Raw genomic sequence first — 15,468 nt, 5'->3', positions numbered from 1 at the left:
CATTACCTTAACCTCCTAGGACCTGGTGTCCACATATGTGGACATCACATTTTGGGTTATTTACACCAAAATACTCAATTTTGCTCTACAAGGGCCTGATATCCACTTACGAGGACATTATACTGCTACTGTTCAAAATTTTAAACAAATATGCTCATATGTGGCTCTCATGTTTCTTAAAAACAAAAATAAGGTAAAAAAAATAATAAAATCTGGTAATTTCTTTGTTTTTACATTCATCGGGCCCCAATATGTCCAAATATCAAAGAGGAATTAAAAATGCATGCCGTGGAAGAGTTCGGGTCTTAGGAGGTTAAAATATAAAGCACCTTGAGGCAACTGTTTGACAGTTGAATTGCCAAAGATTTAAAAAAAAAAAAGGATCCTTTGATTTTTTTTGCAGTTACAATTACTATTTACCAGTCAGTTAGTTTGACTGAGACATTTTAAAACCTTCAAATTCCTTTTAAAATGCCCTTATTTGTGTGTGTAGATAGCTGTGTATATAACTGTGCAGGGCTGTTTCTGCATAAACAGAAGAACTGAGAGCAAAACATCCGTCTTTGCACCTCTTTGTTTACACCCTAGATGAAAGCAAATGGGCTGGAGGCTGCTGCGCGCAGACAGGTTGCATTTCATGACATGCAGTCATCGCCGCTCCACAGCGCCCCGCTCCGGCTTGCGCCTGCACTGCGACGAGAAGCCGTGCGCGCCCGGTGAGCGACTGCCGCTGAAGAGACGAGACCGCTGTCTGCACTCAGGTAAGAAAACCCAGACATATTTGGTTTATTTAACCGATCCGGTGTGGCTGCAATCACACCGAAACATCAGGAGAGCGGGCGACGTGCGGCTCAAACCCCGCGTCGTAATTCTGCGTCGGCATTCGTCCTGTCACTTGATATTTTATTTGCATGAGGTGGGAGAGGTTGGGCCTGTGCGCGTTTTACGTATAGAAATTTCGTGCACTTGAACACGAGGCGTATTTTTTCTCTTATATCTCATGACAGCACAGATTCTCCTGCAGCAGCTTCATTTTGCGTGTTTTCGGGGCTCACGCTTTTCATTGTGCGCGATCTGCTCCTCCATCGACCTACAATAAACAGAGAAACGTGTTTTTGTTGCAGCCATCATCGCACCAGCCCTGGAGGTGCAGTCACCTCCCTACAAACACGATACATTCAGCGTTTTTCTTCCTCCTCAAGAGGAAAAAAAATGTCTCCATCATCCTCCGGAGCAGGTCCTGTTTTCGTTACTGCCACTCTGCTGCTGGCGCGCAGTAACGAGACTAATCCTCCAGAGTATTTATAATCTCATTAATAAAGAATCCCATGGGGGCAACAAAGCGGTGTTATTTCTCTAAGATTTACTGTAATTTAATAACACTTGTGTTCTTTGTGTCGTCGGCTTTGAGTGTGAATTTATGGCTGTATGCACCCCCCTCCCCTCCCGTTATTCTGGATCTTTCGCTTCTTTCTTGCATCTGAGGCCTAAATGCTTTCCAGACCAGCTGCCTCACAAACCAGCTCCTTTGATTTTAACATGTGAGATTCTGACATGTAAATAGACGCAAAAACGAGAAGCCCCTGGTGTATTTAATTGATTTCCGTGCGTCTCTGTATTGTTTCGCGAGCGGATAGTGTTGGAAATCGGGATGAAGCAGCGCTTGTGCGCAAATGCCAAGCCCATTTTTTTTCGCCTTTTTTTCATATTATAAACAGAGGAGAGCGCCCATGTCTCCGTGTGCTGTCACACAGCCAGTGCAGTGAACCAGGCTGCTTATCTGACACATATGGGCTCTTGGGTAATCCTCCCAGGGTCAGCGGACGCGATCTGACCCACAGTAGGTGCATGAAAGCCTTTTAACGCGAACCCTTTATGCCCGCCACATGAACAATATGTGATTTTTTTCCTCTTTGGTTTGGTGGAGGGATGTTGGAGTGAGAATCTCTCGTCTCCTTCCTCGGACACACCTCTCTCCCACCCTCACTGGTTCTCACTCATTGCATCGATTTCTGTAACAATTACAGTGAAGAGGAGCGGGCATGTTGTAGTCAGTAACCGCAGCTGGGAGCCATTCCAACTGATGCGCAGAAAGCAGTGAAACACATCTCAGTGCCATCTTTTTGTTTTTTTGTTAAACTCAGACATCCTTCTGCAAGTTTCTGCAGCACTTGGGCACGACTGGAGAGACACGCTGGTATGTGCACAGGGAGGTCTGAGAGGGGCTCCTCCCCCCAAAAAACACTGCTGGACATGTTCAGATCAGCCTTCAGGCATCTATCCTCTAAAACCTTTAGACTATAGCTGATTCTCTGCTTTCGATTTGGGCATCCAAACCTGTCTAGTTGGATTAGCAGCACAACAAAGCTGGCAACTGAGTGCACACATCTCCAGCCAGGGGTCCCAGGTCCACTTCTTACTGTATGCATAATTAATTGAATGCTGGCAATATGAAGCACAATTTCAACTGCAGACAAGCCAGACGACGGTGCAGAGTTGTTGAAAACTGTCAATAAAAATAGGAAAGTTTCATATTTCCATTATAGCAGAACTTAAAAGACATTGTCAGTGAGTGTTGTTATATTTGAAAAATCACTGTGCAGCATATTTGGTACGATTGCTTTTATGCATGTAGATGAAATAATGTTTGATATCAGTTAAGTTGCCACCTGGTTTGTCAGGGACCAGAAATATGTTGGGTCCAGATTTTAGCTTTGAGATATGTGATTGTAAGCTTGATAATTCTACATGATATATTTTTGGGAAGGTTATTTTTACATACTGACGCATGTACACTGGCTGTATTTTGGGTTTCTGGAGCACAGCACACAAAGTTTGTGAGCATCAAAATCAACATAGAAGAAGTCGAGACATCCCTACTTTTAGTCGCTTAACATGTCAAGCTTTTTACTCTGGAACATGTATTACTCTGACATTTTTCCACAAAAAAGACCAGCTTGCCCAGCCTGTGTCTCACCATAGTTGTGGTTTCTTGTTTTCACCAAAGAGACATTTCTGCTCCAGACCACTCAGATGTTTTCATTTAAGTAGCTGTTTGAGGAACAAAGAAGTAAAATCATCCGAGGCTTCATAAGACAGGGAACTATATGCAGATTTGTTCAGAAGCACTCACTCATCAATCATCCGACCACCCATGAGACTTATTCTGTGATCCTTTACATTCTGATTTTGACTGTATTTTTACCTGTTATGATGTATTTTTACATTGCTCTATTAGCAGTTTATAAGTGAAAAAAGGTGTGGTTAAAAAGCCAAAGGTCTCAAACTGACCCGACCTCCTTTTTGGGGAATCATCAGCGGCGATGAGACCAAACAGCGTCTAAGCCTGAAAGCGATGCATCAGGTCAGGAGTGTAGCTAGGAGCAGTCTCATCATTTAACAAAGAATGAGGTCGTGCAGGATTATTACAGTCCCAAGCATTAGACACGTCATCACTTGGCTAGAAAACATCAAGCCTGAACTGTCAAGTCAGAATTGGATGTCCACCTAAAACAGTAGCAGCAGTGCATAAGGAGAAGATCCCGAAGGGGAGATTGGCTAAATGCGGTTTGAGTCCAGAACTTTATGATGGCACTTTTACTTTTAAAGCCTTTTCCTTGTACACACGACACTTGTTCTGGTATGCAGGTGTGTATGCTGTACAAACGGAGCAAATCCAAAAGAACTGGCGACGAAGCTGAAAGAAAACCTAAAGAACTGAAAACGCAGACGTGTGTAATGTAGTTAAAGATGCAGGCTGATGTGAGCAGTGCAGCTCTTTTGAAATAAATCAATCACTCTCCTTAATGTGACTGCTGACTCCATCATGGCCTCAAGCGTCGGGCATTATGAAATGAGTCCGCACTGAAGTGCTCCATTTAGCAAAGACTGACAGCCTGTTGGCCCCCGTCGGCTCGAGTCCAAAGGCGACCGCATCCAGCCGGCCGGCTTCAGTTTGGACGGACCCGCCTGCAGAGCTTAGGCTGGCAGAATAAACAGCACCACAGCAATTAAGTCTCCAGAGTGGAGCTTTTCTAAAAGTTACTCAGATTTACTGTATTTGGCTTCAGAGCTCAAACAGGCAGCTGAGCTACTGATTTCAGGAAATATTCTTTTAAGTTACTTTATTATTTTTAAAAAGGCTCAAACTCCTCAAAAATGTCCGTGTGCTGCTCTTTCCCCGTTTTAAATTATTTGAACATTGCAAGAAGTTTGAGCACGTCTTCAAGAGAGTTTGAAAGTTGTAACCCACATTTATATACTCTTGATTTAAAAGATATCTTTTTGATATCACTTTATGCATTGATTCTAGTTTACTGAACACATAAAGGACAAGATAAACCTCACAGACGTGTAATGTTTCACACAACAGGCCTTTTTCTGGATGCGTTGCCTCATTAAATAGAAGAAGAAATGCCACAGCGGGATTTCAGCTGCATTCTTGTACACACTTAATTGGCACCATGCTGACTGAGGACTGGCTCATTGCATTGGGAAACCTGTGTGTGTGTGTTCATTGTGAACATACAGCAGCAGCTGGAGTCCCTGATTATTTAACAGTCTGCGCCGTGCAAACATGAGAAGAATTCCTCATATCTTGAATTCCATACTGCAACATTGTGGCCTCAGAAATGTCGCGGTTTGTCTTTTACTTCTTTGGAACCTAGAAGTACAAGTCTGGCATTGATTATGTGCCAGTTATTTGAATGTGAACTGAAAGGAGGATGCGTGTGAAGATAGCAGAGCAGGGCGTGGCTGAAATCCTGAAGGTGAAATATTGCAAACATTAGCTGCTTGTAGATGCGGGACGTCAGGGTGGTGCCGTGTGCAGACCGGCCCTGCAAGATGTTTCCCCTCCAGCGCTTAGATGGAGGGGAAAATGGAAACGGGCTCCACCTTCAGCTCCTCCGCTGCAGGGCTGGGCCCACATTAGGAAGGTAGAGTCAGAGTGTGCTGGCTGCCGGAGGCTGGGCCAGAGCACAGAGAGAGGGAGAGAGCGAGTGGTGAGCAAAGTAGGTCAGAGATACAGAGGCAATCAAGCATGAGAGCAGCATCCTCGTCTCTCAGCTGAGCTACACGCAGGGCTGGTGAGGCGGCAGGCCCGTACACGGCATCAGACGAATGCCTTTGTTTCTCAGTGTGAGCCATTTTACCTCTAAAACTGTCACACACTCAATGAATTGGTCAATAACATTAGATTGGTTGAGAGTTGTTGGGATTTGTCGAGTATAAATGCTAAATATAATCTGGTTTCAGCTTCTCAGATGTGAAGTTGCTGCTTGTTTTTACTTTTATGTCAGTGTAAATGAAATATCTTTGTTTTTGCACACTAAAAACAGAAAATCTGCCCAGGTTTCTTCTGCAATACATAGCAGCTGAGGCCGTGACTCGATCAATCCGGAGATAAAACTTCATTAATCTGTAAAAATGCTAAGGACTGAACTGCATTTGTCTTATTATGGTTTCAAAATAAGACTGTATATAAAAGATGGACATAGCCTGGTTTGTGAGGTTCTGTTATGAAGACCATATTTGGACAAGAAGATGGAGTGCTAATATAAAAGCTAACGCTGGCAAACGCTGCTCAAAAGCTGTATCTGTGCATCATACTGAAAGAGATAGTGTTAATTAGTGCAAAGTAACATACAAAAAGAGAAGAAAGTCATTAAAACTGGAGCAAAGACTTCTGATAATTCCACTAAAATGCTCCAGAAAGCACAAACACAGTTAAGAGGCACAGCTCAGTTACTCAAATTAGCAGAGATGATCCGTAACGGGCAGCTAAGGACCCGTGCTGGCACTCCTCCACTTATACAGACAGTAACCCTCATTATTATTTGTCAATAAAGGATAATTAGCAACTAAAACCTTTTACATTTTTCTGTTTTTTGGGCCAGCTTTAAGAATAATGCAATTTCATAATTTTCATTATTCAAGGGTCCCCAGATTGCTGCATATTTGTAATTCTACATGTTCAGATTATAAAGGAAGCTGCACAAACTGTTTGTAAAGTCAAATCTGAGTCCACTTAACTCTGGATCATTATGACTTGCAGGTTTGGAGTTCTTCTAGTAGCCAACTTTATATCAGAAATAAACATTTGCAGCCTGTTACAGATATAACAGCTGACAGGGTAACCTTTTTATAACTCGTCTCTCTGGATTCTGCAGTTATGGGCGTGGTTTCTTTGATTGGCAGGTGTCCTCACCACTCGATTGTGTTTAAGCTGTTGGTGCTGCTAAAGTGTTTAATGGGAAATAATACATGGCGCAGCACATCTAAGTAGTTTGTGTTTCACTTTTGATTAATGAAATTCTTCAGTTTTATTGTTTGGTTAGTTGGAAGCACTTAACAGATACCTGTGTCTACTGCTAGCTGCTGACTTAGCACTCCATTCATGTTTAAATATGGTCCCTTCTTGGCCCTAAAAGCCAACATGACAGTGGCCAAAGTGCGGCTGCAGCTTTATATACAATTTATGGTTAATCTTTATGAGCAACATATCAGGAATTCTGCAGGGATTCAAACTTATCTTAATTGTGGCACTAGGGGAAACAGCAGAAACACAGGAAATAAAGTGCATCTTGCTCTAAATTTGAGCTAAACACACACACACACACACACACACACACACACACACACACACACACACACACACACACACACACACGCACACACACCTAATTTCAGACTGCTTGTCTCACTGAGTGCTCAGAGCTCTTGGAGCTGTGTCAACATCCCTGTTGACCGAGCTCCTTGCAGAGGCACGGTCTGTGCCAAGATCACATTTTCACACGCCCCTGAGAGGAACAAGCTGCATCAGCAGCCCTCTGAGGCTTTTCCCCCTCATGAAGCTGCGACAAAGACTGCTGTCACGTTCCCTTTCTGCAGCAGGTGAAATGTGTGTGTGTGTTTTTGTCCCAGTTCAAATCATTAAGGAGGTGCTGCTCCCGTCTAAAGTGTTTCTGTTGTAAAGTTTGCAGAGGACCGAAATTAGTGAAATGCTCTTGGGAAGGAGAGTTTACAGGACTGCTTCCGCCCGAGCATTTCTGATAACGGGTTTAAGATCGCCTCTATTTTTAAAATTAGATGTGGTGAATCTGTTATGTATTTGAGCTATAGATTCTTTATTCTGGCCTTACTGTCTCAGGCAGAGGATATGATTCACACTAACGTACAGTGCTCGTGTACACATGATTATCTGAAGGATCTGCTCCTTATCAGACTCGAGTTTGTTTGCTCTCCAACTGTCTGAGCTCCCGGATGCAGAGTGAACGACCTCTCGGAGGGATTGTCTTTGCTGGCACGAGTGCTGCCTTCTCCTTGTTGTTTGGATTCTGTCATGTGTACAATGAAGGGTTTTGTTGGGGAACTGTGTGTGAGGACCGGGAGAGTGCACTATTCATTAGAGCTCCTATGGGATACACACTTATATAATGTATTAGGACCTCCTCCTGTGTTAATGAGTTTTTTTGTCAGAATAAAACTGCTTTTAATCCATGTAGTTGTTGTTTAATCCATGTAGTTGTTGTTATCATTAAAGTACAAATAAACAGGCTGGCGCTTTTCTATTCAATTTGACTACTCAAAGTAGCTGTAGCTGAGAAACCAGCTTATCCACTGTACAGCTGAGTGAAATGGCAACAACTTGGCTAATGTTGACATGAAAAATTAAGGTGTGCTTCTCCAGACAGTGTGCGAGTCTGTGTTTAATGCTGAGACAGGTGGAGTCCTGTGATTGGCCCATTAGAGTTTGCCCTCTTTGGATTGGGCCTTTGGATGGCTCCAGCTGACATCCACCTTTTCTCTCTCCTGGCAGTGAGCTACAACAGTTTAAGTAGCCCTTCAGTGTTAAACTGTAAACACCAAGCATACTGTGTGTACATCACACACATTAGTGACTCTTTTTGTTGAACCATCTCTCCTGTTTTTGTCCTATAACAAGGTTTATCCTAGTCATTCGGTAATGAACATAACAGCTACGTCGTGGGTGTATAAATGACTTATCTGGGTAGCTCAGCTCCACATGGCCGAGTTTTTAATAACTTAAAGAAAGCCCAAGCTTCTTCAGTTCTAAGAGCAAATGTGGAGAGTCCCAGATTTTAAGCCCTATGGGAGTGTCCCCAAGAGGGTCATGGACCCCGTATTGATCCTCTGTCTAATCACATGAGCCAAGGTGTGAAATCTGGTGTGGGTGAACCCTGTGTGGAACCTAGCCCCACTCTATCATGTGATTTACTGAGGTCAAATGGCCCAGGATTGACCTCAGTAAATTGTGACCCGTGCCTGTTTTCACACCTTGGGCTTAAAATTGGGGACTCTTAGAATTGAAGAAGCTTCCCGGTTGAGAGGTGAAACGTCTACAAGAAACTTAAAGAAGTTCAGATGCTTTTCTTTCCAAGCTCCTTAGACCTGATAGATCTTATTCCTCTATAGAAGTGAGTGCCACACTTTATTTTGCCTCACTTTTTCTGCTGGAAATACTCACTATTCACAAGTAACTACGATGACCTGGATGACTGAGAACCTTTACAGACAATATCTATCAGGCTTTGACTCACAGCAGGTGATTGGATGAATTCTCTGTGTAATTGGACTATGAGGAGAATCGAGCTTCTTTGTGAAAACGAGCCTCTCTGTGGTGCTTAAGCCTGATCTTGTTTCCACCTTGTCCCTTTTCTGTCATCTGTGCTGAATGTGGAGCGCTGTTTAAACACCCAAGGTCAGGAGACATGAAGGTACACAGAGGGAAGGTCGCATAGCTGGGCTGAGCGTGCCTTTAGGGTGGGTTTTATAGGGTGGGTAACTATAGCAACAGTTCAGGCGCTGCTGCTCTTAAGACGACGTTTGCATCAGGTGGCGTCACAGGAATTCGTGAGATTTGTGTTCAGTAAAAGCAGAGAGTTCAGGTGTTTCCGTATGCGGCTGGCATGCTCCTGAACAACTCTTGGGTGATGTGTTTAGATGAGGAGGAGGCCCAGCAGCAGATCCAGGGCATAGAGACACTCTGTCTCTCAGCTAACTTACATCTGTGGGGAGAACCTCCCAGAAAGAAGTGGGGGAGGTGGTTAGTGTGAGCGAGGTCTGGACATTTCGGTAGCATCGAGCTAAAGTAAGGGCAGCAGAAGATGGAGCAGGTTTTTCTTTTTTAATAAGCGTTCATGAGGTTATTACGATTTTATAAGCTGCTCATAGTATTTTCATGTATAAATCTTAATCCGTAAAGTAACGAGTAACTGTATCGGCTGAATAAATGCAGTAACAGAGAAAAGCCCAGAAGGATAAAGCATTAAATGGGCCAAACTTTCACTTTCATTCTTGAGGAAATCCACTTTCCCTCACTGAGTTAGAAGCAGCAGTTTTTGCACTTGCTGTTTTATTTCCGTGACTACTTTGACAATTTTATGTGCTACTATAATAGCCGCTTTAAGCTGTATTGTACATCTCAGAGATTAAAGTGTCATGTTTATGTGCCAAAGTAGACATGAGGGCGAAACCGAAGGCCAGAAGCTGCCAAATCTGCATCACCAAACAAACTCGGGGCATGCAGTTTGGATGCACAGACTGATTACGGCATAAGCTGTCCACACTGTCTGCGTGTGTGTGTTTGTGTCAGAGGAGAGGGAAAAAATATGATTCAAGCTGAAAAGCGCTGATGTAACCAGAGGCTCGGGTTTAATCTGACATGTAATCCTCTTTTTATGAGATTGGACGCAATTCACATCTCGGCGGTTGAAGGAGCGTCAGTGTTGTGTTGTACAGTGGGGAGCGTTTGCATCCTGATGACCTGCCTGCCACGGCTGAGACGTGGCTGCACTTGTTGTTGCAGTTAGTCAGTGGGTGTTTAGGAAGTGCAGCCCTGTCACAGCGAGGACAGCGTGCACATGGGCAGAGGGCACTATTTTTGTCTGTGAGGCTGTAACCTGAAGCGCTGACCCCACGTCAGGATGTATAAATAACAAGGTTCTCACAGGCACAGTGTCTGTTTACATTCTGTGGTGACGGGCTTGTTCTGCAGGCCGGAAGACAAAGTGTCTGTTAAGTGCGCCATCATTACAGCCATTTTCTTGCTTGTCAGCTGCTTTCAGCTGACATGTGTAACGTGACACACCCTGGACCTTCAGTACTTCATTAATTTGCTTTTTTCTTCCTGCAGCCCGACCCGCGACTGGCAATGGAGTACGTGAACAACGCGAACAGCTACAGTTCTGGAGACACCATGAGCAGCTCCTTAGCCAACATGACCATCAAGGATCAGCACCACCAGGAGAACGGCGTCAAAATGAAAGGTCAGACATTAGAAATACAGTCTGGAAGCAAAATAGGACCCAACACACAAATGCAAACTCACTAAAAATGACAAGAAAGTGTCTTTAATGAGATCTTTTTCCAGCTTCAGCTCACCTTGTGAATCCTCTGAGCTCCACTGGTGGGTCTGAAATCAGTCTGATGACAGAGAGCTGTGAGATGTTGCTGCACTTTGGTTGGCAGATGATTCGGATTAAACAATGAGCAGCTTTCTTTTCTTCTGTCTGCAAACCATTATTTCTCACAGCACGAGTAGAGATGATGCTATTTTTGTGCTGTTAGACCTACGCATGTTCAGTTTCCAAGGATACGAGAGATTATCTGATGGTGCACGTCCAAAGAATCTGTCAATTCCACGCTTCTCATTGATCGTAGCTAGCCGCCCCTCTAGTAGAGGGAAGACAGGAAATTACATGACCCCACTCTTCATCAGTATAAAAGCATAGAGCGGGTTTATGCAATCAGGGGGATCCAATGTGATACAACACCTCTGGAAATTCTTGGAAAAGTATTATTTTTAAGGAAAAAATTGAGACAACGGCAACTTTTTTGTATAAATGTGGTTTTTGTAGTATGAGGAAAAACTGTGCAAGTGAGCCATCGTGTTGGTTTTGGTTTAATATCCGGGATCAGCTCGTGTGAGGGCTTTATATGTTCAGCTCAGACTGTAGGAACAGGAGAGGCCTATCGATGATCTATCGCCACCTTTTTATCACTTACTTCTATTACCACAAATAATTAACTGTAAAAACTTAACTAAGTTGAACTTTAAGTAAAAATCAGTGTAATATGAATCATTTTAATATCATTCCATATTTTCCCTCCGTTGTCCTCCTGCACTGAGGCTCACAGTCGAGTGTCCAGTGCTGGTGTGTACCACACGTTCTCTGACAGCCCGTTCTCACTCCCGAGGCGTAACATGCCGACGTTTTGTCACGACGTTTTGACCTTCGGCGTTCTTATGGTACGCGGCGGGTTATGGCCGAAATCCAGTGCAATGACGCTCCCACAGTAATAGACGTTCCAGCCCTGTATTCCAGCCCTAAACCTAACCTTTTTCCTGACCTTAACCAGGACTGTAATGATGTTAAATAGCGTGTTTCTAAGCGATTTGAAGAAAAAGAGCGAACATGTGTAGATTGAGTCCATACGGTTCTCATATTTCCTCATTTTTCTGAGGTCGTCATTTAGGAACGTGGTGGGTAGCCGAAAACGTAATATGTTGACGATTTGTCACCTAGCGTAAAATGTTACGCTTTGGGAGTGAGAACGTGTTGTCTCTGAATGTACCCGAAGACTTATGTATTATTAGTCTGATGAAAACTGACCTACAGAAGTACAAACTCATTTTGTACACCAGCAACAAAAATCCGTCTGATTATGAAATGTGAAAAATGCTAAATTCGTACTTGTTGTCAACTGCTCTTCATCTGCAGTCAAGCTCTAAAGGTTTGTGAGGTGCCCACAACAATAAAACCTCTGAGGTATTATCTTCCTTGTGTTAATAACAGCTTCCTGAAAAGGGATCAACGATGGACGTAGCCACCATGATCCCACCCGGTAATAAAACTGACTGATTGATCACTGCGTCACTGCTAACACTGAGGCTAAATGTTACATGTGGATAAATAGGAGGAGAGCCGTTAGCAGGCTGTAATCAAACTCTATGATCACATCACATAGACTGAGCTAGCTGCTAATTATAGCGAACTGTAAAAATGTCTCTGAAATTACAGCATGTTTGAGTGGAAGTTATGTAAAATATTTTAATATTTAAATATAAATGAAACTTTGTGCTAAAGAATAAACAGATTTGCTCTTTTGTGCAATAAACACTTTTATTATTAAGTTTCTTACCTATTTAGCATTTATAAGCATATAAAAGCCTGGAGTAAATGATTTGTCGTTTTCCTTTGTAGCACTGATGGAAAGAGGCTGTTATGTAAACAGATTATGACATCTTAATTAAACACAGTTGCCAAATTGTAAAATCCAGTTTGTCTTCATTAGAGGATTTAAATGCTTTATATTAATTATTACATTAAACTACAATTTAATGTGTTTTAACAACGTATGAAATGCATGTATTAGCTGTGTGTGGGGCTCACAGGTAAAGGGTTTCTAATTAAAGCTTTAATCCTAGAATAGACATCAAAGAATGTCAAAGAGAAGAATTTAAATGTAGAGTTAAACCAAATTTCACTGTCGTCTGGGTGGAGGCCGAGCTCCTGAGTTTCTACAGAGCTTTGTTTTAATCTCTTACATAATGGATAGAAGACATGCTCGACTGCAGCTGCACTGTGCTCTGTAATCCGGGCATCTGGGTCAGACCCCTGAGAAAGAGCCCCGTCTCCATCCAGCTCCACTGTTCGCTCGCAATTCAGTCCATAAACAATCGGGCCTTTAACGCAGCACAGAAAGCATTTTCAGAAAGCTCCATTTGATGACTGAAACGTAAACGAAGAGCAGATAAATGGCTAAAGATGCATCGTGTTTGCTTCACTGTGTTTGGACAGATTTATTCGTCACAGAGCGAATAATCAGTGTCAGACCTCTCAGCAATGTGTTCTCCCCTTTTTTTCTAATCTACCCAAATCAACCACATGGCTAATTAGTACGTAGCCTAGCTTTCCCCAGTTTACAGCCCTCACTAGTGCATTCGTTCTCCCCGTTTCCATTTCCCATCATCTTATGTGCTAACAGGAAGCAGTGCACAGAGTCAGGTCCATCTGCAGGGGTAAACAACACATGTATCAGCAGTGAAACACAAAGTGAGTATCCCTTTAAGCAGCAGATGTGGTGTGTGGAAAGTGACGTATTTGTAAAGTGAGATTAGTTCGTTTAGGATATTTTAGAGCTTTTAGCCATCTGATGCTTTAGAGGTGCTTTGCTTAGTTCTTTGGAGTGATGCATACAAAATTAGAGCTTTCAAAACTGTATCTATTGATCTGCAAGGAAGTGCGATACAAACAAGAGATAATTTAGTGTTTTAATTTTGTTTTCAACTGTAATCTCATAGTTATGGGTTTAAAATGTCATAATTAAGAGAGTTAGAGACTTTCCTGATCTAATGCCTCATAAATATTATTGTAATAACAATTATAAAATTAGATGATTAAGAGATTATAAACAGAGTTTCATAATTAATCCCATAATGTTGATTTATTACAGAATTACAGAATTACAGCAGCATGACATAAATAACAGTTAAGAGAAATCATAAAGAGTTCATTATTCTGATAAAGCTCTAGTGATAAAATCACAAGAGCCTGTCCTGTAATTTATTGTCTCATAAAAATGAGTTAAAATCTCATAATGTGGATATTTAGAGGCTTTTTTAAGTTACATTACTGGATGTCAGTATCACAAAGTTGTTACAGATCTGGAGGTTTTTGTAGATCTTATTATAAACAGGGAAGATTGTTAATCTCTACATTAAATTATTGTTTCATAATTGGTAAATATTTAGATATTTAGAGTCAGTCTCCATTTATCCCCTCATTATTATTAAAAACATCTCATCATGACAAGAGAAGACATTCTCATAAAAACCAACTCCAGGATAGAATTTAGTAAAATACAATAGAGTTGTGCTTCTGATTATGATTTTCTAGACTCGGGTGTGTTGATTCACGTCGACGTACACAGCGTGAAGATTTTCCTTTTTGGTTGCAGCTCGTAGCAGAGACGCCGTCCGAGTCCATAACGGGACAGATTTTAACATTTTGGCGGTGTCATCAAAGACGTGGTACGCCTCCAGGTGTTTTTTGGTTGCCTTGGTGACACATCCCCACTGTGTCTGGATGCTGCAGACACGAAACAACCTTCCCGTTAAAATTTGTTAGTGTCAAAATCTGAAAAACATAATTATCTAATTAAATTATCTAATTAATTTAAGATAGTTTGATATCCTGTAAGTGGTGTACAGCAAAACAAGAGCACCAAATACGACCTAAACCGACTGCCAGACTTTTAGTTATTAAAAATAATTCATTAATAAAACACAGAAATTTTAGGCTATTGTTTTTATCTGCTCCCCCAACACTGCTGATACTTGTGACTAACAAAATGGGGTAAACGTCTAGGCTGTCTGGATTTTTGTTGATTTGCTGAAGTCTTTACATGAAGCAGATTGTATGTGAGGATGACCTGATGAACACACAACAGTATAATCCAGGAAATATATGTCTAGTTTTCTAAACCGGACCTTAATATAATCCAAATCTGCCGTGTAGCCCTCAGTCAAGCTGAGGCTGGCGATGCTGTCTAAATGCGTCATTCCAGAAATAGTCTTGCTTTTTGGAAAATCGAGGCAGTAGCTCTGCTGTAGTTCAGTATTTATTGTTTTAAGGTGAGTAGACTGTGAATAAATGTGTTACCTCCTTAAACAGAGCCGACTGAAGACTTTTCATGGTTCTGGGTTTAAATGTCAGACTGCCGCTGATGCCTTTTAACCATTTTGAATTCTGCTTCACAGTTGACCTCTAAGCAGCGTGTGTGGTTGGTTTTTTCCAAGTTTCTGTCACGATTACCTCGGCTTTGACCTCCCGTTTACCTTTGATTTGCAGAGGATGAAGCAGCACTCAGTGAGAATGGGGTGAATTCTGTGTCTGAGCTCTCTCAGCCAGACAGCAGCCACTGTGATGACGAGGCGCAGCCCGGTACGCCCGCCTGCACTTCTGACATGAAGCCCGAGCTGCAGCTTAACCCGTGTTTTAGCTCTTATTTAGCATGGTTCAGTTTGTGTGCAAATCATCACTTGATTTATCTTCTTCATTTAGAGCTCTATTGAGAGAAACGCTCGTCTTGGTTTGCTGGTTTTCTTTTGCTCCCTAACTCTAAACTTTTATGATTCAAGTTTGAGTTTTCTTGCTAAAACCTTTTGATTTGCCTGATTCTACAGCGAGTTGTGTTGTTACCACACAGAGTGCAATAAGAGCCAGCGAACATGAACAGATCAGTGACTAACATGGAAAACAATGCCCCTCTGTGCCTGTACGATGTGGCCACAGTAGCGTCACTCCAGCCCGGGTCGAGCAGGCTTTGATCATAAATACTGAGACTGACAGCTTTTCCAAAGCGAAGCGAGGTGGGAAGTCATCGGGCTGAAAAACCTCCTTGATCTCTTTAACAGCTTCTGAAGCTGCTGACGTGTGGTAG

At 42.4% G+C, this 15,468-nt stretch overlaps 1 protein-coding gene across 25 annotated transcripts in view; it reads left to right on the top strand.

Moving 5' to 3' along the window:
- The first annotated feature begins 650 nt into the window (after positions 1 to 650).
- mapta (microtubule-associated protein tau a) overlaps positions 651 to 15,468 on the top strand; it is a 33,679-nt gene continuing 18,861 nt past the window's right edge. For 16 of the 25 annotated variants that reach the window (XM_040014329.1, XM_040014314.1, XM_040014328.1 and 13 more), the window contains exons 1-3: positions 651 to 761; positions 10,157 to 10,289; positions 14,877 to 14,969. In XM_040014329.1, the coding sequence (XP_039870263.1) occupies positions 10,175 to 10,289; positions 14,877 to 14,969 (208 nt within the window). In that variant the 5' untranslated portion in view covers positions 651 to 761; positions 10,157 to 10,174. Of the gene's footprint in view, positions 762 to 784; positions 2,198 to 10,156; positions 10,290 to 14,876; positions 14,970 to 15,468 lie in introns of those variants that run through there. The other 9 variants (XM_040014333.1, XM_040014325.1, XM_040014332.1 and 6 more) reach the window with 2 other exon arrangements.

Source organism: Simochromis diagramma, unplaced genomic scaffold (genome assembly GCF_900408965.1).
Source record: "Simochromis diagramma unplaced genomic scaffold, fSimDia1.1 OVJJ01000669.1, whole genome shotgun sequence".
Taxonomy (NCBI): Eukaryota; Metazoa; Chordata; class Actinopteri; order Cichliformes; family Cichlidae; genus Simochromis; species Simochromis diagramma.
This window is presented reverse-complemented; position numbering and strand designations above follow the sequence as displayed.